The sequence below is a fragment of the Acartia tonsa genome, chromosome 12 (genome assembly GCF_053477335.1).
Source record: "Acartia tonsa isolate MP-2025a chromosome 12, ASM5347733v1, whole genome shotgun sequence".
Lineage (NCBI taxonomy): Eukaryota > Metazoa > Arthropoda > Copepoda > Calanoida > Acartiidae > Acartia > Acartia tonsa.
The window spans coordinates 32026744-32050503 of NC_137271.1; the positions used below are offsets into that span (position 1 = coordinate 32026744).

General features: G+C 31.3%; 1 protein-coding gene across 1 annotated transcript in view; it reads left to right on the forward strand.

Moving 5' to 3' along the window:
* The window catches only part of LOC145333029 (uncharacterized), a 243153-nt gene that overhangs the window by 59091 nt on the left and 160302 nt on the right, over positions 1 to 23760 (forward strand). Inside the window, exons 3-5 of the mRNA XM_080178178.1 lie at positions 14068 to 14130; positions 19166 to 19259; positions 23372 to 23467. Of these exons, the coding sequence (XP_080034304.1) occupies positions 14068 to 14130; positions 19166 to 19259; positions 23372 to 23467 (253 nt within the window). The remainder of the gene's footprint in view (positions 1 to 14067; positions 14131 to 19165; positions 19260 to 23371; positions 23468 to 23760) is intronic.

Below are 23760 nucleotides of genomic sequence, written 5' to 3' on the forward strand. Positions count from 1 at the left end.
AAAACTTTCTAAAACTAAGAATAATATTAGATAGCTTATTATTGCTGCGCTACTTTTGGACAAAATATGTTCCTGTTGAACTAAGTACCCGTTGTTTACATACAATAAACTTGGAATGCAGTTTATAAATATTCATGGATGTAGGGATTTGTGAATCACCTCCCTTTAAAATGTTTAAACTCTTTAGGGATAAGACAATGGACGTTAAATTGATGTACAATCCCAATGATTGCAAACAAAACTACCCCTTCTATGGGTTACATTTGTTGGTTGATATGTTTAGAGACTGCCAGTTTTGAAATTAAAATCAACCAATCAAAATTAAATTAAAGTACCCAAAGTTTTTTAAGGCAACGAATAAGATAACATGGTTATAAAACTTTTGGTACCGGTGTAATTTACATTTTTTAATGTCTCTTATTTGAAATTAATAAAAGCATAAGAATAGGATTCTTTTATGCAGTGCGATTTCCTATTCCTTTACTCAAAAAAATTTAAATAAAAGTATAGAGAGATTAGGGTTAAAATGAAAGAAAAATTTGACCAAACTTTATATGTTTAAAACTGCCTATTGTTGTTAGGAAATTCTTGTAAAACCAGAATGACCAGGGGTAGCGCAGCAATGACAAGCTAACATTATATTTTTTAAGAAGGTAAATTACACTGATTCCCAAAGTTTTTTGGCCAAAAAACTTTGGGAACCTTTATTAATTTTTGATTGGTTGGTTATAAACTAGAAGTGTCCAAATATTTCAACTAATGATTTGAATCTACAGAAGGGGTAATTTTGTTAATCAGCATTGGAGATGTATATTTCATATCAGTTTGGATTTCTTAAGTCTTATGTATTCCTTTATATCTATCTAATACATTAAATTCAATGCTAACTTAAGATATTTCAGTTAAAGAGTAGCTTCAAAGAAAATGGTCCAAATCCACTTTTCTTAATGGGTCATGGTTTAGCTCGCTCTTATTGTCATTTGCCTTTTTTATTTCCAAACTATTGTGATATATGCATTTTTGGAATGCAGGTTTGAACATAAAAAGGTGCAAGCGAGAAAGGTCAAAAAAACTATCCAAAAAATGACTAAAAGCATGCCTTTTTAGATGCAATTTTAATTATTGTTTTGTTCGTTTTTCAATTGTTTTCTTTTAAGAGTTTTAAAAGTTTTATAAAAATAAAAAAGTAAATAAGAAAACATGATTTAAATCGATTAAAATGGCTGAATTAAAGTGTTCGTTCTTAATTTTAATGGGGAAAAAAAAAGTTAAATTCTTTCATTAAACTATCCTTTTTTCAGGGATCCTAAAGGATAAGACAATGCACGAAAATTCACTTTCTAAAAATATTGACACTGCTAGTTCTTGATGCTGTACGTGTTGGTGCAAAAAATGGGGACAAATTTCAAATTGTTTTGGCGTGTGACGTCATACCCCCATCTCTTTTCTAGGGGGTTTCTTTCCTCCTTCCCTTTTCTTTCCCCTCACTTGTGACGTAAATAAACAGCCCCGTCAAATCAATTTAAAAATTGTCCCCATTTTTTGCACCAATACGTACAGCATTCAGTTCTTACCTACCAATCAAAATTTATTAAAGTATTTGATTTTTTTTTACCAATGAAATAGAGAATGTAACTTTGGGTACCAGTATAATTAATTATCCAATGTCTCATCCCTCCCTGATTTTTGCTAACTGTTTGGACTCAGGGATCTAAAGGGATAAGACAATGGCCCAAAAATTGATGTACATCCCCAATGATTACAGACAAAATTCCCTCTTCTGTAGATAACAATTATTTATTGAAACGTTTAGACACTCAACTTAATGAATCAACCAATCAAAATTAATTGAAAGTCCCCAAAGTTGCTAAGGCAACGAATAAAAAAGCATTATTAAAAACTTTGGAGACTAGTGTAATAAAAAACCCATTGACCCCTCCCTGCCTGACTATGTGGACTAATCTAAATTAATGTGCCTGTAAATACCTAATTTGAACCCTGTGGGGGTGGGGGATTTTACAATTTATGGGGTCCACACATTCCCACATATAAAACCACTCAAGTTCACAGAAAATTAAGTAATTGCATTTATATTTAAAGACAGGAAGGTAGAGGGTTTTGGCTGTTTATTAGTCCCCAAAATTTATAACAATGTTATATTATTGGTTAACAACTTTGGGGACTTTTAATTTATTTTGATTGGTTGGTTCATAAAGTTGAGTGTCCAAACGTTTTAACCATTAATTCAAATCTAAAGAAGTGGTAATTTTGTGTATACCTATTATGAATATCGCCAATTTATTGATCATTGTCTTATCCCTTTAAAACCCTGATTTAAAGATAATCTAAAGCAAAGAGTGATCTGTTGAAATAATATTTAATTTTGATATTTGACATATGCGTAAATGAAATAACACCATATTACAATTACAATTTATTAAAAAGGGTTGCTAACACTATGGCCCAATTGGTTATTCCTTTGGACAAAATTAAAAATTTTAAAATGTAGAATCTAAGATCTAAGATATTAGTATTCTTAAAGTCAAACAGCTAATAAACAATCTCTTCATTGCACGAACCTTGTCTGGAAGTCCTTACTAATGAGTTACTCCTGTTCGCCTACCCCTTAGACAGAATCAAAAAGACATACCCAAGACAATCAACAAAGTCTCATTTTTAAAATGAATTTCAATGGTTTAAAGTATTAAAGTATTTAAGAATTAGGGCCTCAGAAAGTGTGCTATGACAACCGTCAAATTATCAGAAATATAAATTATTGCAACATCACAAAATGCCTCTTTTCCTTGATTTACTGCTATAATAAAAGGCTCTCCAATTATTTTGATTTTTTTCTTTTTGCGAATATTAAGCTCCTTGGGAACGTAATTGCACCCCCTGTTTAGGGGATGAAGAAAATTAAATTGGGGAGGGTGGGTTTTAATAAGCCTTAATGAAATAAAATTATCCCATGGTATTGTGTGCTTAACCCATTTAATAGTTAGGTAAATGAATGTATTCGTGTATTTTGGAAGTGTGGTTTTGTAAATGGTTTTCTTATTTGTATTTCCTTCTATAAAAGTAACCGAATGTCTCTTTATCTATGTGTGTGTAACGAAAGACTTCACTAACCACTGAACCGATATGGTTCTCCTTTACAATAAAGCTTCTTGTAGGTTTAGGGAAGGTTTTTAACTCTTTAGGGGAAGGGTACCTCCATCCAAAAAAATATTTCTTTAAAATACTAAAATTTCTCCTTAACTGCCTTTAGGGGCATAACTGCTAGTATATTAAAAAGTACAAGTACCCAAAGAATCAAAATACCTTTTTTTCCCAAACACAAGTCCCTAATTTTCCCGTCCTTGGCGCGGATGAATATTAAAAAGACAATTTTTGCTAGCGAAGCTACCTCCAAACTATTACAAATACATTAGTCCATTTCTATGCTTTTCAAATAGAGTGTACTGTTATTATACAATTAAAATAACGTTATTTTAAAATATGTAATCACTTACCATTTTTTGAGATGCCTTATACTAGACATAGATTTATTTTTATTTATCATAATGTCGCTAATATATCAGCTATTAGCACTTTTATTTGTTGTCACATTGAAGTTTCATGTCAACTTAATGTTTCTAGGTTTAACATAGTATTATTCAGGAATCTAAAGGGATAAGACAATAGACGATAAATTGATGTACACCCCCAATGATGATACACAAAACTACCCTTTCTTTGGATTAAAATTAGTGGTTGATACGTTTGAACTCTTAACTTAATAAATCAACCTATTAAAATTCACTAAAGTCCCCAAAGTTGTCAAGCCAATGAATAAGAAAACCTCATTTTAAAACTTTGGGGACTGGTGTAATAAACAGCCAACTGTCTAATCTCTCTCTCTCTCTCTCTCTCTTTCTCTCTCTCTCTCTTTCTCTCTTTCTCTCTCTCTCTCTCTCTCTCTCTCTCTCTCTCTCTCTCTCTCTCTCTCTCTCTCTCTCTCTCTCTGGGTGTTATTTCTGCGCTACTTTTGGACATTTTTATCCTAGTTCGCGGCATTTCTCTGAAGTGAGAAAAAAGAAGAAAAGAAGAAAAATATAATTTTCTTATTTTTGGCCATGATTTTTCAATATTCATACCCCCCAGGCAAAAAATCAGCATTTTCCTTTTTTGGGGTGTATAACCAGCCCCCTCCCTCCTTCCCTCTCTTTAAAACTGTTATTATTTCAATGTAAGACTGTAGTTATGACGTCATTTTCAAAACTTTGGGTACCAGAATATAATTTACAGTCCAATTTCCCCTCTCTACCTTTTTAAACAACAGGAAGGGAAAAGACATTTGAGTGTAAATTACACTGGTACCAAAAGATTTAAAACCATATAATCTTATTCGTTTGATAAGGAAAACTTTGGGTACCTTAAATAAATTCTGATTGGTTAGTTAAAAAGTCCCAAGTTTTTAAACTGATATTTTAATCTACAAAAGAGGATTTTTGTTACTTGTATAACATTATTGGGAATGCACATATTTATCCACATTTATCCACCATTGTCTTATCCCTTAAGATCCCTGGAAGGGTATGGAATAAATCTTTGTTAATTGACATAACAGAATAAAGACTCAAGATGCAGGGATAATAATGTCACATTGTGTAATCAGAGGAGGGAAGGGGGGTCGCCCCAACAATAAAAAAGATCAAATTTGTAAAAGGCTCTGTATTCTAAAATTTGATACAACATTCCCAATACTGAAATCAGCCTCAAAATAGCCTCAAACCTTTTGGGACCTATGTGAAGGTTCCCAAAAAATGAAGAACTTAATCGGTTCAGTAGTAATTGAAATCTTAAGCTTGAGACAAAGAAACCTTGCTACTTTACATAATAGGATAATAACTTAGTCAATGCTGCATACTAATAATATCAATAAATATTATGTAATGTCAATATTATTTAAAGCCATTTGGTCGACAATAATAATGTTATTAGGATAACAACATATCGATAATATGTCATTCATGGTCACTTATATATAAGGCCGTTTAGTCGATATAAATCATTGAAGTAGAAGTAAATAACCAAAAAAATTTATCATTTTGACCTTTTTCATTTGCGGCTTTTTTCATGTATCTTATGAAAACTCGTGTTTAAGACAAGCAAAAAAGAGAGATAGAAAAGAGGAAAACAAGAAAGACAACATCCATAAGTAGGGAAACTTCTTTAGATAAACATGTATTCTTTAGTGGCATGAACGACATACCGACGGACCAAGTAATTATATACTGGATGCTCATTTTGCACATACTAGTACAGGGAACCTTTAATAAAAGTTTCAACTATATATCTTAAATATCAGCTAAGAAATTCATGTTTTTTACAGACTTGCAGATAAATGGAAATTTCAAAATATATAGAATAGCTTTGCTAATAAAAAGAGAGATAATTGAGACTTAAAGATAGATAATCATAAACGAAAGTTACAGTACATTTAAAAATTGGAAGAATTACGTCGACAAACCGTTTATGTCGATTACCATAGTGGTCATCATAGCTGATATTTTATAATATTATTATTGGCTTTAGGTACAGAATAGCATTGGTCAAACTTTCCCTCCAATAAGAAGAAGAAGTTTGTTTCGCATAATTGAGGATGTACATCAATTTATCAGCCATTGTCTTATCCCTTAAGAGAGAGAGAGAGAGAGAGAGAGAGAGAGAGAGAGAGAGAGAGAGAGAGAGAGAGAGAGAGAGAGAGAGAGATGGGGGGGGGTTAGTCGGTTGATTAAAACGAATATCTAAATTTTATTATCACATGGCGTTTTGCATTTTTTCAGTGCAGTTTCCTAGACGCTATAAACAAACATTTAGAGTAAAATCAGGGATCTTAAGGGATAAGACAATGGATGATAAATTGTTCTAAATCTCCAATGATGATAAATAAAATGAGGTTATCTGTAGTTTACAATTATTGGTTAAAAAGTTTGGATACTGATAGTTTGAACTAACGAATTAAGTTTGTGAGAAACATGACTTTTGGTACCAGAATAATTTACAGCCCAATGTCCCCAACCTCCTTGGTACAGTCGCAATGTTACCCCCCCCCCCCCCCCCCCTGATAAATTGGATGTCGCCTAGGAGATAAGTTAATTTAACAAGCATTCCAAGTTACCATTTACAATTCAAATATAATTAAGTTCTCAGATAAAAACAAAATATAACAATCCTTTTTTTCAGGAGCGCAGCTATTATATTATTGCTCATTGTCTCTGTCCGTCTGTTTATTTCTTTGTCAAAATAGGAGATACGGAAAGTGTAGGGGTTTCATTTCCCACTTCTCCTCTCATTCTTCCTTTTTAGGCGTATTTTTATGACGTCACACATATCCGTCAAAATAAATACTGTTAAAAAAAATTCATTTTGCCTTAATAATGATTTTTTCTTCTTTTAAAGTTTATTTTCTATTGAAATTCAAACCATGACCATTTTTAAGAGGCGCAAAAACGTTTGTTTTATTACTAAAATGACATCTAAATTTATTTTCATTTTTACGCTACCGTTCTATACTTAGTTGAAGTCTCTTTATAACTGCAAAAAAGTACATTTCTTAAAAGTATTCACGGTTTATTTATTATCGGAATGATTTATAGTTAAAGCTATTTGGAATTCTATTAACATCGACATTTCTCCTGCTAGTTTAAACTAACCAATTAAGCTAACCAACTAATGAGCCAACGTTTTTATTAAACTTTGGGTACCTAATGCCCTCTCCCTCCCTAATTACTACATTTTTATGTTGATATAACAACAGTATCTACATTTTTTACAGTAAATTTTATATTTTTATTCTTTGCAATATATATTGTCAGTTTTTGCCACAATAACAAGGATGACAACATCCATAAAAGCGAAGCTCTGAAACGGTAGGACAAACGGACATTAACGCTTGTTTAATGTCAGAACTGAATAATCAGAATGCGAATGTATAAGAGTCAAAGCAAAATTGTAAGTAAATTTGTTGAAAAACTGCTTGATACAGGATATTGATTATGGACATACTTACATTTTTAGGACTTGATTATAGAGTTGCTTCGCTTATAATATTGTACTTTGTTGTCCCAGGAATCAGTATACCAAAAATCAGACCAATCGGATAATTAGGTCACATACAAATTTGTTGTTAAAAATGTAAAAAAAAATCAACATGTTTAAAATGGACGTACGGACATTCTGGTAATGATTATAGAGTTGCTACGCTTTCTAACTCGTACCTAACTATTATAGGAATCACCATGCAAAATTTGAAATCGATAGGACAATTCTAACACGCCTAAATTAACGAAAAAAGCTATTTAAAAAAGTAAAAAAATCAACATGTTTAAAATAGACGTACGGACATTTTGGTAGTGATTCTAGAGTTGCTACGCTTTCTAAATTGTACCTAACTACTAAAGGAATCACCATGCAAAATTTGAAATCGATAGGACAATTCTAACATGTCTAAATTAACGAAAAAAGCTATCCGTGACGGACGGACGGACGTACGGACGGACGGACGTACGGACGGACGGACGTACGGACGGACCGACCCTAATTATAGAAAAGCTTCGCTTTTAAAAAGGATAAAACATCTTGATAACTTTTTTGCACCGTTTTGTCAAGATTTTTATACGGAGTAAAAAAATGAGGGGATTTTATGTTTCTTTTGAAGTTATCACTTGAGATAAATTTACACCTGGTTGATATAACGTATGTTAAACGTTGAAGTTTATGGTTAACCAAGTTTTTATTCGACAAAATTACTTTTTAATCCTTCTATAAAGACCTAACGGCCGCGCCCATATCAATGGGAAGATAAAAAAGCATAAAACCATTTAAAGACTTAAATTTTAAGATAAAATAGATTAAAATAAGTCTGCGACCTATTTGGAGCTTCCCTAAAATTAAGAATTAAATCGGTTCTTCTATTGGTTAGTGAGATCTTAACGGGCAAACAAAAAATATCCTTACTACTTTGTTGAATAAAATTATTATTAAATTTTAAGTTCATTTTGGGGGGGGCAATTTGAAAAAATAACATCATATTATTACTTGGTTGAATATTAACTAGGTATTAATAATGAACACAGCATAAAAAAAAACTTTATTGGTCATAATTATGACTAGTTAACTGACTGTAAATATGGAGGCAAAACAGTTTACAGTGAAGCAAAAGAGAAGATTTATTTTGTTCTGTAGCAATGATAATTTAACATATTTAGCGGATGTTATTGAACACTAGCTAGAGATTCATGTCTATAAATTCAAATAATGTGTCCTCTATCTCTAACTTTTTTTTCATTCATGGGGGGAAAGAGATATGAATTGTTATACCTTTTTAATATTTCATGTTGACTTATGTTCTTAAATAAAATGTTCATTGATAATATAATATCGAAAAAATGTTATAATGTTAAGATTATGAATAACATTAGACATTACTGCTAGTAACCTATAGCTACTTAATAATTTTATTCTATTAAAGATTGTTTTTTCTTTCTTTTACAACAGCATGCTGTTTAGGTTATCAACAAAGAAAATTATACAATATTTTCAAGAAACAGTTACTGTTGATTGGTCTTAACGAGTCAAAGTCGGTAGGACTTTTGATTTAAGAATCTTTATTCCCCATCTTTTTGATCTCGTATGGACCATTTCAATTTAAAATATTGTAGCAAAAAATTACTACGATGAAATAAACCTAATTTTTTACCTTCTTCTGTTAAATTTCTTTTAGTTAGATTTTATTAGAAATTTTTGGAGGATTTCTAAAACGGCCGTTTATTTAAACTGAACTGATTCTTTAAAATAAAATGTCTTTTTTTGCTTAGTGATTTTAAATCTCGTCCAAAAAAAGTTTAGAATTTTTAAAATGAACAAAAAAAATGTATAAAAAATTCATTAAAATTCATTTCGGTGACAGAAATCACACGAATTTAATCTTTTATTATTCCAAAATTCTTTTTGGGTGTTTTTGTACCCTATTTTATTGTAATAAATTTATACAATTGAAAATATGTAATATTTTGACTGGTTGAAAAGCTTCGGGAACAGTTGTTAACTGTAAATTATACTGGTACCCAACGTATTATAATCTTGGTCTATCAATCGAGTTAAAAAACTTTGGGTATTTTTATTATATCTTAATTGGTTGGGTCAAACTTGTAACAAATTTAATCATCAGATTTGGTAATTTTGTTTTTCATCATTTGGAATCCCAAGATTCTAAAATTTATGACTTTAGGGGGAGGGTGTACTTTTTAACACCGCCATAAGGAAAATCCGTATTAATTTACACTTGTAATTACCAAGAAAAAAAGAAGGGGGGGGGAATGTTTAGAATGTCGGAATGTTGGTATTTAGAAGGGGGGCATTTATTACCCTCCCGATATAAGTTGTAATCTTGTTTATACATGTTTATATGCCTGTTAAACGTTAATGCTGGCATTATATCGACATTATATTAAAGTAAATTGTCCAGGGATCTAAAGGGATAAGATAATGGCTGATAAATTTATGTACATCCCCTATGATGATACAAAAAACTATCCCTTTGTAGTAATGAAAATATAAGTGGTTGATAAGATGAAACAAACAATCAAAATTCACTGAAGCTCCCAAAGTTGTTAAGCCAACGAATAGGAAAACATTATTATAAAACTTTGGAGACTAGTGTAATAAAAATCTCATCGTCCCCTCTCTCTCTGAAAATGTCATTATTAGAATATTGTTAAATGATATACATGTCTATAATCACTTTAATAAAAAGTCGACATAATCTAATAACGTTGTATGTCAACACTCGAGCTTTCAGTCTAACTAGGTAAAAGTAGTCACATTTAGCATGGCCTAAATTCTTTATCAATACCAAACATTGCATATAAATATATGGGCTCAAGGGATAAGTAAGTGGAAGAAAATTAAGCAATGAGATTAATATTTTTGACCTAAGAAAAAATTGAAAGAAACACAATTTTACAGGCATAAGACATTAAAGGATAAATTAATATAAATCACCAAATATGATAAACAATAATACCACGCTTTTGGGCACTACCAGTTTGAATCAACCAATCAAAACTTAATAAATCAACCCTCAATTTTAAGACATTATTTAAAGTACAATGTCTCCCTCCCCGCTTTAAGGCCCATTTAAATATCCCTATATTGAACCTAAAAAAGTATACATGTACCCTGTATAGATAAGTCTATTTATGTTTGCGTATGAAAACATAAAGAATTTAATTTAGTAGCTAAAGGTGGTCCATTGTCGCACATGCAAGGCTTAAGCTTTGATATTAGATCGACAGTTCAAAATATTTGTATTTCAAAACGATAGATATTAAAGAGACTGGATGTCCGACCGTCTGTCTGTTTGTTCTTTCGTACCAAAGGATCTTGCTTACCGCGCTAAACCGATATGGTTCTCCTTTACAGGAGAGCTTCTCATAGATCATGGGAAGGTTTATAACTCTTTTGGGGGAGGGTATACCCACCTTCCCAAGAGAAATGACCACTTAATATATTTGAGTAATGCCGATTGTGAGTCATTAATGACCTCGTTATCATAAAATGCCACAAAAATGTCAGTAGGATTAACTGGGGTTCGGTGCATTTAAAAGTACATTGTAATAGTTATGCAGTCGTTCAAAACTATTTTTAACAGCCGGGACAAGGGAAATAGTATTCAAATTATTGGTCAAAAAGTTTAGACAAATAGTTTGTACTTATAAGGGAGGGAAAGGGACTTTCAAATGTGAATTTCACTGGTGCCCAAAGTTTTATAATCCCTTTTTTTCGTTTGTTAAAACTTTGGGTACTTTTAATGTATTGTAATTGGTTAGTTTCAAATTTTTCAACCAACAATTTTCAGAATATATTTGGACGTATTTCATTTCATTGTACATTATCTTAAATTATTAATTTTGCTGTATATAGGAATTTTAAAAGCTTTTCAAATGTTTTATTATTAAGTTTTAATTGTTAAAAATTATATGTTTTGCTAACTATGGATGTTGTTGTTCTGTATTGTATGAATCATTAAAGATGCTGTGAGTATTGGTGCAAAAAATATGACGTAACAAAAAAAATTAGCCAATGAGAGGCCACTATAAATTTTACCATTGGTCAATAACGGCCTCTCATTGGCTAGTTTTTTTGTTACGTCATATTTTTTGCACCAATACTCACAGCATCATCATTAAAAATTCTTTGATATAATATTGTGTTCAAACATAAAAATTAAAAGAATGTTATGCTTATTAAAATCAATGAATAAAACATACACACACACAGAAATTTTGCATCAGGATTTAAAAGGTCACTCTATTATAAAGACAGCAATAACTATTTTATAATAATAATAATTTATTTCAGGTTAAGGTTTAATGGTACAATCTTGCATAGGATTAAATAGTCCACCGACTATTCGGATTGGTCAAAGACACACGTGTCGTTGGCCCATCCGGTTTACAATTGGTATAACATACATTCGGTTATTTATATTTAAGAAGTTGAACAATCCAATCATAATGCTGTACATCAACCAACCCTACAGATAATGTCATAGGAAAGCTTATAATATGAAGCTTCCCCAATCACATTTGCGATTGTGGCCGAGTTGGCCGACATACCGTATGCGTTAGTCCCCTCGGTTATCGTCCTTATCCTGAGCCAGTACATTGTATCTGGTCCAAACATCAAAGGATAACACGAGTTCCAATGGTTGTGAGGTGGGGGGTGTGGAAGGGCTGAACGCCCTTGGGTTATAGGTGGATTACTTTAAAATATTCAGATGAATTAAAAACTAATTTGTTAGCATAGAAAATTTGTGGTGCCTTTGTTTATTGGTTATGTTACTAGGTAGAATTTTTTGTGGAGATGATTTTGTTTATCATAATTGTAGATGTACATCAATTTATCTTCCATTGTCTTATCCCTTAAGATCCCTCGTTAATTTATAATTAGAACTAGCAACTAGCGCCTAGAAGCCCTTAGGAACACTTAAGGTGGGAGGGGGAAAAGTCAGAGTTTTTTTTAGTTTAAAAATAAATATTTGGGGTGGGGTAATTTTTTTTTGTAGGGGGGTGATATCCTAACCAAAAATAGCTAAAACCATCCCTGTACCTATAAGTAGCTTTACTGTAAAGGAAAACCATATCGGTTCAGCGGTTAGCGAGATCTTTAGCTACAAACAGAAAAAGCTTACTACTTTATATAATAGGATAAAAGCTAGGACTGTCCTTTTAAGATTGTTACTGATTCATTTTATTTTATTAGTCCTGTCATCATAGGAAATTCCAAACATTTTAGCGGATTTTTAAAATAAAAGTTCGAAAATTATTCTGTTTTGAGGACTGAATTTTGTGCTGGCCAAAAAAACGTCATCCGTTTAGCGATCTCAAGGGATAAGTCAATAAAAACCCCTATGATTTTTAACAAAATTACCCCTTCTGTACATTAAAACTAAAGTAAGAACATTGCAATTAATTTGTTTTGTAATATACAAACCTTTAGTTAAATTATCCTAATTCGACATTCTTGAAATTGACCTCTAAGAAATGTGTAATGTTTTTGCCATCACAATTCCATGGAAAATAGATAAAAAATCTTCCCAGGACCATAATAAAGCATCCCTATATATCAATCTTAATGGATAAGACAATGTACAATAAATTCGTGTAACCTTCAATTACGATTAATAAAATTACCTATTCTGTAAATATTAGTGGAAATGTTTGGAGCTTATAGTTTGGAACCAACCAATCAAAATGCAATAAAAGTAACCAAGGTTTTAGACAATTAGATAATGGGGGATATAGAACTTTGGGTACCAGTGTAATGCCCCCTCTCTCCTTGGTAATATTTATCCTTGCCAATACGTGTACTTTTGTCGGCATTTCTTTCTTTGTAGTGGTCGACAAGAATTACTATTTCTATTTATACAGCCTGTGCAGTAAGATATATAAGTTTTCCGGAATTTTAAAGTTAGGGGGTGATTTGAAATCTGCATCAAATTTTGAGGATTTTTTATAAATTCATTTTTTCTATAATTCTTTATCTAAAAGCGGAAATGCAATTTAAGTTAATTAATTTTGGCATCTGTGATTGGTGGATTTAAAAAATCTGCGCTCTGATTGGATGGCGTAAATCATTCAACCAATTAGAGCGCAGGTAGTTTAAAATCCACCTATCCTATTGGTCAAAATTAATTAACTTAAAATGCATTTCCGCTTTTAGATAAAGAATACAAAAAACGAATTTTATAAAAAATCCTTAAAATTTAATGCAGATTTCAAATCTCCCCCTAACATTAAAATTCCGGAAAACTTATATATCTTACTGTGCTGGGAGGAGGCTTGTGGTACTGGTACCCAAAGTACAGGTTCTCTCATTTGTACAGCCAGTACAGAGAGATGGACATTGGACTTTAAATGATATGGTACCCAAAGTTTTATAAACACATTGTTATTGTCTTATTATTTAAGATCCCCTTGGGTTTAACAAAGGTATAATCAACTGTACAAATATCGACATTAGTTGTAGACAACCGGCCTCATTGCTTCATTGATACGTGACTTTGACTTTAACAATTTTTATTGTTTCTATTAATTTTCATTGCCACTTTTTTGCATTAATAGTGAGTTTCAGTTTTTTTCCTTTTAATTAGATTAAGAATTTTTTCCCCCTGGAATTTGAAAAATTCCTTTCTGTCTTGTTTTTTGTTATGTCCAAAACAAATAAAAGAAAGTGTCAAAATAGTTTTTTTAACAAAATAAATATCCCTTTCTGTCTAATTTTGTCATTGATTATTCCTGTCGTTATTATGTCACTATAGCTTTGTAGTTGTAATTGTATTAGAATATCAATATTATGTCATATATGACCACTTTTTAAATTGTAATTGGTTGATTTCATGGCCAATTTTTTTAACCATTTATTTAAGCTACATAAGTGATATTTTATAACAAAAATAAATCATAAACACACCAAATGACTATGAAACCAGTGAATAATTATATTTTAAAAATATTTCAGGTATGGTCTGCAACATTACTGTAAAGTCTGCAATACACAACTCAACAGCTGTAAACAAACCAGGTAACATTTTGATGCTTTCCCTTACAGTGCCTATTGAGCACTTTTTCTCTTTTTTGATAAATATTTAATTTGTTTTATAGACAGCTTTCAGAGGATATTAAAATGGGGTATTCCTATCCAGTTTTTTGTTTAGGAATGAATATTTCTTACCCGAGGGAATAAATGATGGACCGATAGGTCATCATTTATTCACGAGGGTAAGAAATATTCATTCCTAAACAAAAAACTGGACAGGAATATCATTCTCATTTAAACAAAAACTCATTTTTATGCTAGTAAAATGTGGTTTAATTTTGGTTTTTAAATTTCATTTATTTCCCTGGTATAATTTTTCTTTCTTTTAGTAATTAATAAAAATTCTAAAATCTTCCAAAAAAAAATTAAAAATCTTCTAAAATCATACCAGGGATATAAATGAGATACCAGGGAAATAAATGAATATTTACATCCACTATTTAAGGGGTTGTTTATATGGGAATGGGAAATTATATGATGAAGACTAGTTTTGTTAGCCCCGAGGGTCCAAAGTCTTGGGCTAACAAAATTATAATTTAATTAATTTTATTTTGTTATTCGTGTAAATTTGTCAGTAATACGATGCTATACTTGATTTTTCAGTATGACTGAGAACTGGTTCCAATCCAGCGGAGAGTTATCGGTTTCCATACTGAAAAATCTTTAAATCTGAGATGATCAACATATTAGGGGGAAAATATTTGCACTATAAAAAAAGTTTTTGTATGTCCTATTTTTTACCTAATTGAATCACATTTTTGATGAGATATATAATTCTAAGAACAAGACGATTTTGCAAACATAAAAAAGTTTATTTGTAAGAAAGCTTTTCTACAGGCTATAGAGACACTACGCGCACAAGAATTAAATACCAATTATTAATAAAACTACATATTATGTCCAGGAAAAACACCCCCAAACTAAAAATGACCCATATATCTAGCACAGTCCTATACAAGAAAAGAATTTCTGTCATTGACATAGACCCGAGTTCTAAAAAATAATATTTTAAAAGCAATTTGTCGACTAAATTCTTGTAAAAGTTATCATAACTGACATATTATCGACATGTGACTACATCACTATAGTCTTTTATTGATATAAAAAAAGCTTAAAATTAATTTTTCTCGAAATATGTCCCTACCCCAAATTTCTGTGTATCCCCTGAAATTCCTATGAAAAAAATCACCCCCCTCCCCAAACTAAGTTCACAATCAATTTGTTTCCAAAGTTTTGGGTAATGAACGATAGAAAGTGTTTATAAAACTTTGGGTACCAGTGTAATTTTTTCGCCCAAAGTCACCCTGATAATCATTCAAAAATTCAAACATCTCTCCTTTACAATTAGTCTATGGGATATAGAAAACAGAAATTAGCCTAAAACTTGGATTTAAAGTCTATAAGTCATTAAACCTTTATTAGAATAACACAAATTTGTAGATATAGGATTCTAGTAGTAAATGATCTTAATAATATTTAAGCAAAGATCACTTTTGAAGGTCCAAAAATAGAAATAGAAAAATTTTTGCCTTAAAAATTATTCCTTTATCAAAGCACCTCCCCCCCCCCCCCCCATCGACAAAAAAAGCGCAAAGATGTCAAATATATGTAGGAAATTATATACCCAGTATGATAGACAAGGAGCTAGGGGGTCCATAGCGGCCAGCAGCACTTTATTAAGGAGCGCAGCTACTCTATAAGAATGGTTTTTCCTTATGTAAGTCCTAGTAATTTAGAAAATGTCGTAACTTCATTGTTTATTTTAAATTCTTAGACAGAAATTGTTTGATATTCAAAAAGCTTAGTGTGCTATTAAGTGATTACTTTACAATACCTGCAAAAAATCAACTATTTAGAACTTTAAAAGACCTACAAAGTTTTCTCTATTTTCCCTGTATAATACTTTATTGTTCCTTTCAATCAAAACTGTTGTTAACTTGTTATTGTTGCGCTACATATTGACATAATTGTCCTTGTTGGGTTCTGTGGCGCACGGTTTGAGTCTCGGGGCTATAATCTCTTTTTTTCAAAAGTACTACTATATATACGCCAGGGATACGACACCCATAAAGAAAAACTTTTCCAGTATGGCTCCGATCCGCTGGATCAGAACCGGTTCTCAGCCATACTGTGAAATCATGTTTAGCATCGTATTACAGACATTTTTCCACCAATATTAAAATAAAAATCATTAAATCAATTGTTAGCCCACGCCCTCGACACCTGAGGCTAACAAAAATGGTTTTAATCTTTTATTTTTTCATGTTAATATCCGCGGAAAGCTGTCTATAATACGATGCGATAAATAACTATTATTTAATGCTACATACTCCACAATATCCTATTTTTATATGGTTGTTAAAAGCTATCCCTCATTTCTGGATGTTAAGCTATCTATGTATCTTTTTTCTGAATAGGTCATTTTAGCACATAGTAGTTTTAATTCGCTCAATCAAGAAAACCCTCCTCCCCCTCCCCCCAAGGGATAAATAACTAAAAAATTTTAATCGGAGAAATAAATATAGAAAGTATAGATGTTTAATCCATGAAATTGACCAATAGGAACACATGTTTTTTTTAGCAGTTAATATATTCAATATAATATAGTATATACTTGGATGTTACACCAGACTTTCATGTACTCTAATAAATTGCTACTCACAACTGGCTAAAATAACGTTATCCCCCATCCACCCATTTTACCCCCTCCCCTCCTACTGGATGTACGAACTGACCAATAAATGAGGTCCATATTAGCAACCTAAGTTACGACAATTGTTTCCCTGTCAATATATCCACGTATTCTATATCTATTCCCTTTCCTCCCTGGCAAAGTTATCAATGCATAACACCAACCTACAAGACAATAATTCAAAAAACCGTTTGCAGTAGCGGTTCAGCTTCTTTATAACTAGGGCATGTCCGTTCGTCCACAACCGTAATTCAACAGATCAGCGCACTTACACACGGTCAAAGACGCAATCACGCTTGCAGCAAAAAATTATTTGACTAAGTATCATTTAGATTACTGTTTATATCATAAGATTTCATAGCTTATTGTTAGTTCATTGCCGCGCTACTTATGGACGTAATTTTTCCTGTTTATATGATTTCGTTAGCAGCATATTTGTTAACCAAATCATTTTTTTACTAAGTTTCAAAACTCGTGTAATAGACAGACTACAGCTTTATAACATGATTTTACTGTAAAAATTTACAAACAAATTTTAAACAACAAGGATGACAACATGTATATGTTGCGAAGCTCTTAATTATCTATTTTAAAAGCAATATTTTATATGGTATAACATATTAACATAATTTTGAATTATTAATTCATAGAACAATTAGAAATAACTTTAAAATCACAGCATCCCTATAATCAAGTCTTAAAATGTAAGTATGTCCATATAGAGCATCCTGTATTAAAGTATTATTCTGATATATTGAAAATGTTTACTTTTTTCAAAATTTTATTTGTTGTTTTATTTACTTTTTAGATAATCTTTTCCTTGGTTTTTTTTAATTTTTAAGCATGAATCCATAGGGATAAGACAATTGCCGATAAATTGATGTACATCCCCAATGACGATACACAAAATTACCCCTTCTGTAAATCAAAATTAGTTGATGAAACGTTTGAACACTCAACTTAATAAACCAACAAATCACAATTCATTAAAGTCCACAAAGTTAATAAGGCAACGAATAAGAAATGTTATTAAAGGACTTTGGGGACTAGAGTAATGAACAACTCATTGTCCCCTCTCTCTCTCTCTGATTTTTAAGAGTGAATTCATATACATTGTTACAATTGTTTGTCTGTATTTGATGCATTTTAAAGCAGGGATACAGGGATAAGACAAAGGATAATAAAATCAATCTCTCCCCCTCCTCCTTTCCCAGTTAATATGTTTACAAAACTACTATTGGTGTCTGGTAAATATTAGGTGGTAGAAAGGGTTGAAGATTATTTTAACCGTCATTCCCAATTCCCTTTCTCCCTGATTTTTCAAGTAAATAATCTTCAACTAGGGGTGTGCAATTACGTTCGCAAAAATCTCGCAAGTGATCAGCTATATTTTCTACGGAGGAAGGGGATATTTGACTGTAAATTACACTGGTACTTAAAGCTTTATAGTCACGGTATCGTATTTGTCGGCTTAAAAACTTTGGGTACTTAAAATCTTGATTGGGTGGTACAAACTTTTAATGTTCAAACTTTTCCACCATCAATTTTAATATTTTGGGTAGCATTGTTTATCTAAATAAGTGGAATGCATCATTATATCGTCCATTGTCTTATCCATATAGATCTCTGATATATATAGTTTCTAATAAAATAATTATGTTCATATGATAACAGCACAAAAAATTGTAAATAGGAGAAAAAATATAATTTTTGCGCTTGTGATTAAACATTTTTGACAAGTCTAGCCATAGTTTTCATTAAAATATCCAAGGATTTTTAGTACAACTCGAATTATATAATAATGATATTATTTTCTGTGCTTTATTGTTCTATTTCTTTAATTATTAATGATAATTTCAAAGAAAATTAAGTTTTTAAACTAATTAATGTTGTAACTAGTTTCCTATAGGGGCTTGGGATATCGGAAAAATAGCCTAAAACTAAATCAAGACACTAATAAAGCTTCCCTTAAAAGTACAACAAATTTGGACTAGTATTATTTGAGATCTTCAGTTTTAAACCAAAAAACTTTTTACTATATATTACAAGATAACAGGTATGTATAATAAACTATCTAACTTTCTAGTATGGCTTCGAAACCGATTAAAATCCGCGTGATTAGAACTGGTTCTTAGCCATACTGAAAAATCATATATAGCATCATATTACAGACAATTTTCCAAGAATATCAAAATAAAAATCGTAAAATTGATACCAGTTTGTTTATAATCTTATGACTTTTCATTTTAATATCCACGGAAAGCTGTCTATAATACGATGCGATAAATACTACAATTTTCCTCACTGACATATTATTTTATTTTTTAGGATCCATGTTGAGGGTAAAAAGCACGAGAAACGCCTGGTCCATCTCAAATTTAGCATAGAAAGTGCAGACCTCAGTAGCCCCTCTTTATACCAGGTACATCTCAAATTTAGCATAGAAAGTGCAGACCTCAGTAGCCCCTCTTTATACCAGGTACATCTCAAATTTAGCATAGAAAGTGCAGACCTCAGTAGCCCCTCTTTATACCAGGTACATCTCAAATTTAGCATAGAAAGTGCAGACCTCAGTAGTCCTTCTTTATACCAGGTACATCTCAAATTTAGCCTAGAAAGTGCAGACCTCAGTAGTCCTTCTTTATACCAGGTATATCCTAAATTTAGCATAGAAAATACAGAACTTAGTAGTCCTTCTTTAAGTTTTTTTTCTATTATTTTTCAATTTTAGCGCTTCATTTGGACATAATGGTCCTTTTGTGTTTCTTGCTAACATTTAGATTTGAAGGACATATTAGTAGTAAAACAAAACTCGTGCTGAAATCCATAGTAATTGAATTCCCAAGCAATTCAAATTTTTGGTCATTTTCAAAATCTGCAAAACTTTGAAATTAGCAAAAAAATTTAAATAACCTCATCTAATTTCAATTCAAAATTAAATAACTTAAAAAAAACTATTCATTTGTAGAACAAATAAAGTATTATTATTCTATAATTAGCCTTTTATCTCATAAAAATAATACTTTCTTTTTAGATATATTTATCTTTGCTGAAAAGGCAATGCCGATAGTGGTTTTGTGTGGCTTCCAAATATTTCACATCTCTAACAATAATCATAGCAGACAATTGTTCATGTTTTATGGATATTATTAGTTGAGGATCTCAACCAAAAAGACTTAAAATGACTAGGTTATATAAGATAAAAGTGCCTTAATAGCTGCTTAAAAGCAGTCCAACCTCTTAAGATATTTTATACTTTAATATGCTTCATATTATCGGGAATGTTAACAAGAAATTTCAGCAGTCTATCTTGAACAGATGCTGTGAAATTCAAGTTTCCCCATACCGTATCAATTCTAGTTTAACATCCAAACTTTGAGATAGTAAAAAGTTTGTACAATTGAATGATAGATATTAAGAGGTGCGAATTCACTTCTGCATCGCTTTATATATTCGTAAAAAAACATATAATAAATTGATAATAAATGATTCAAAAAGTTTTTATATGATAAGAGTTATGTTTGGGTTTTTGCCTTTGTAATAATATTTGCTTTTAATAATTTGCTAATTTGATACATGTGCGGCAGTGTAAGAACACCATTTTAAGGATATGTGTATTTGTATTAGTAAATGTATGTGTGTGTATGTGTGTGTGTGTGTGTGTGTGTGTGTGTGTGTTTGTGTGTGTCTGTGAGTATTTTTGTATTAATATCTATAACCAGAGGCGTTTTTTTATAAATATTTCTTTCCTTTTTCAAGAAATGAAATAAAGAAATAAATAATATATATATATAAAGACAATTATTCCAATAAGTTAAAAAGAAGATTTAATTATAATACAGTAATCATATTAAAGAGTAATGACATGTTTCGAAAATGATGTCAAGTAAAAGTAAAACTTGGGCAATAGTTTTTATAATTTTCATTGCACTAAATAGCACAAAACCGGCCAGGACTAGTATCAAGCTTTCTTATATTATTTCCTAGTAAAAGTGGCTGACTCAGATTATGACGTCAAAAATATAAACCAATGATAGGCCAGTATAGTCTGTAATTGACCAAAGGTAAAGTTTATAGTGGACTCTCATTGGTTAATTTTTTTGACGTCATAATCTGAGTCAGCCACTTTTACTAGCTTCTAATTTCCTTAAGATCTTAATAGACACACAAACAAACATCTTGTTACTTTATATTTACTGCCTACTAATTATTGAATTTTACTCATAGGATTTTAGTGGATTTTTTTTCTGGGGGAATTGGTATAATCTCTCGTCCATTGCCCTAACCCTATATCCCTGAGTAACTTTGTGGTGGGATTAATTTAAAGGCTATTGTCCTATCCCACTATTCCTTGGAATTTTGTGTAACTGTTTAAACTAAGAATTAGTATATTGTTACACTAAGAGGGAATGATGGACCAACTAAAAAAGGGCGACTTTCATATTGAAACCTTTTTTCAAGGCTTTAAAACTTTAACAGTTTTATTTCGGATGCAATATTCCCTCCTCCATATAGTATTTATTTATCGAACCGTTTTATAGACAGCTTTCCGCGGATATTCAAATAATATTAATACCAATTGCTATTTTTTATTTTAAAAATAGCGAAAAATTTTGTACTTTCATGCTATTTATGATTGTTAACATAAGTATGGCTGTGAACCGGTTCCTATCCTCCGGATATTAATCGGTTTCGTCGCCATACCGGATGAAATATTATTAGAAAGTGCAGCAAATCGGTCAAACAAAATTGCTATATTCATGAGAAACGGTCAAATTGTCAACAAGAAAAGTGCATGCGTTTTGCAGTATTACTGCCAAGGATTACTTGCTAGCAAGTTGTAAAATTAAGAACAACAAAGTACGGCAACATATCGAATAGTTATAGGATTTTTGTTTTAAATTTACAATCTCTTGATTTATATGTGTTTGTTAATTTTCATATAATAACACAAAAAATCAGCTTTTTAAATAATTACATTTTATTTTTGGCCTAATTTAAAAGATGTAAATATGTAACTATTTTTATCAAAGCAGAAATTACCTACTTTGATAGAATATTCCTTGCTAAGGCAAAACCTACTTACATTACATACATAAATGCATAATAAAAAGGATGATAACATCAATTATAGCGAAGAATAATTTTTATCTGCTAACAAATTAGAGAGATATATAGAGAGAGGAAAGAAGGTAGCCTAAAACTATCCCAAAACTGAAATCTAAAAATAACCTTAAGTCATCTCTGAAACGAAAATTAAACACTTCTAAGATTGAGACCGAAAGCCAATTCTTTAGTTAACGAGATCTTAAAGATCAAACAAAAAAAACCTACTACTTCCTTTCAAGATTTAACTAACGGACATACGGCCAAAGCAAGTTGATAATATAAAGTGTATGTTAACTTTTTAGTAAACGCTCCCGATATTCATAGTATCACTTCAGGCAGAGGGGGGGGGGGGGTAAAAAGGCATGGGTTTATCAGAGATAGAAGGGAGGTAAAACGACTTTGTGGAAAGTGGAAGAAAAATATTTTATTTGAAGCTCTTTATAGCGTCTATACAAAAAACGATACCATACAAAACAGGCCAATATACAGACTAAATTACCGATGGTAGACCAGTACAATTTTTATTCGCAATATAAAAAGTTTTATTTTTATTTTTAACCTTTCTTTAAATTCCTGATTAAGGTTCCATGCATAGAGAAAAATGATACTTTAAGATGATTGATTATTTTCTTAAAATTTAGCAATTAATCTTCCGAGGGGGTGTATGGAGGGTGGGGGGGGGGGAGGGGGGTGTAAAAACTCGGAAGTTTTGACCAAAATTATTTAAAACTGTAAAATATTATTTCTTAAATAATTGTAGATTTTTTGTTTTGTTGTAAAAATAGAAAATTAATGAATTTTATGATATAAACAATATTTTAGTATTTAAATGAATGAATGTAAACTTGTCTTTAAAAAAACATTCATTTATGATTTAGAAATAATAGACAAAACGTGCCGAGGACCTAAAAATTGCTCTAGGTTCAGTGGTTAGGGAGATTTTATTATTTACTATCAAACAAATAAAAAAAAGTATTACTTTTTATGAAAGAACTGATAGTTGTGCCTCTAGCATCAAGGGTTCTTCAATGAAATAGCCTAAAACCTGTTAGAAACTCAAATAGTCCACGAGTTAGCGAGTTCTTAATAAAAAAAACTTTGCTTCTTCATTTAAACTAGTGGCTTCGTCCCCAGCAATTATGATAGGAAGGTCAGTAAATAGCGTAAAACCATCCTTGGATCTATGTGAAGATTACTGAAAATGTAGAACACAGTCATTTCATTAGTTAGCGAGATCTTAATTATTAAACAAACAAAAAATACTTACCGCTTTATAAGGGTACATGGCGTTTTTACAATTGGCAGAAAAACAGCTGAATGTTTTTTTGTCAAACTGTAAAAAAAACTCTGCCCATAATACAGTCATACTTAAAGTAACTGCCATAAATACACAATTCTAAACTAATAATCTTTTCCTAATTTCAGTCTAGTCAATACCTTGCAAGCCCCGTAGGGATGGGAGGAGTGGCACCCGCCATGCACAACAATGTCTACAACTACCCCCCTCCACCCACATTCCAGGTAAAAAACGCTGACCGTCAGAGAGTAGCTGTGTTTAGTGCCCTAGAAAAATAAGGATATATGTCACCGCTTTTGGCCTACCTATTCTATTTACGTCATAGTAAAGTGAAAGAGAAATGGAGGGGAGAAAGAAACCCCCTAGAAAAGAGATGTTGTATAGGGTATTTCATAGGGTAAACAGAATAGGTAGACCTAAAGCAGTGACATCTATTTCCATTTTGCTGGGGCACTATAAACAGCCACCGTCAGAGTCGGAAGAATGGACGAACTTTTAGTGAGCTTAACGATTCATG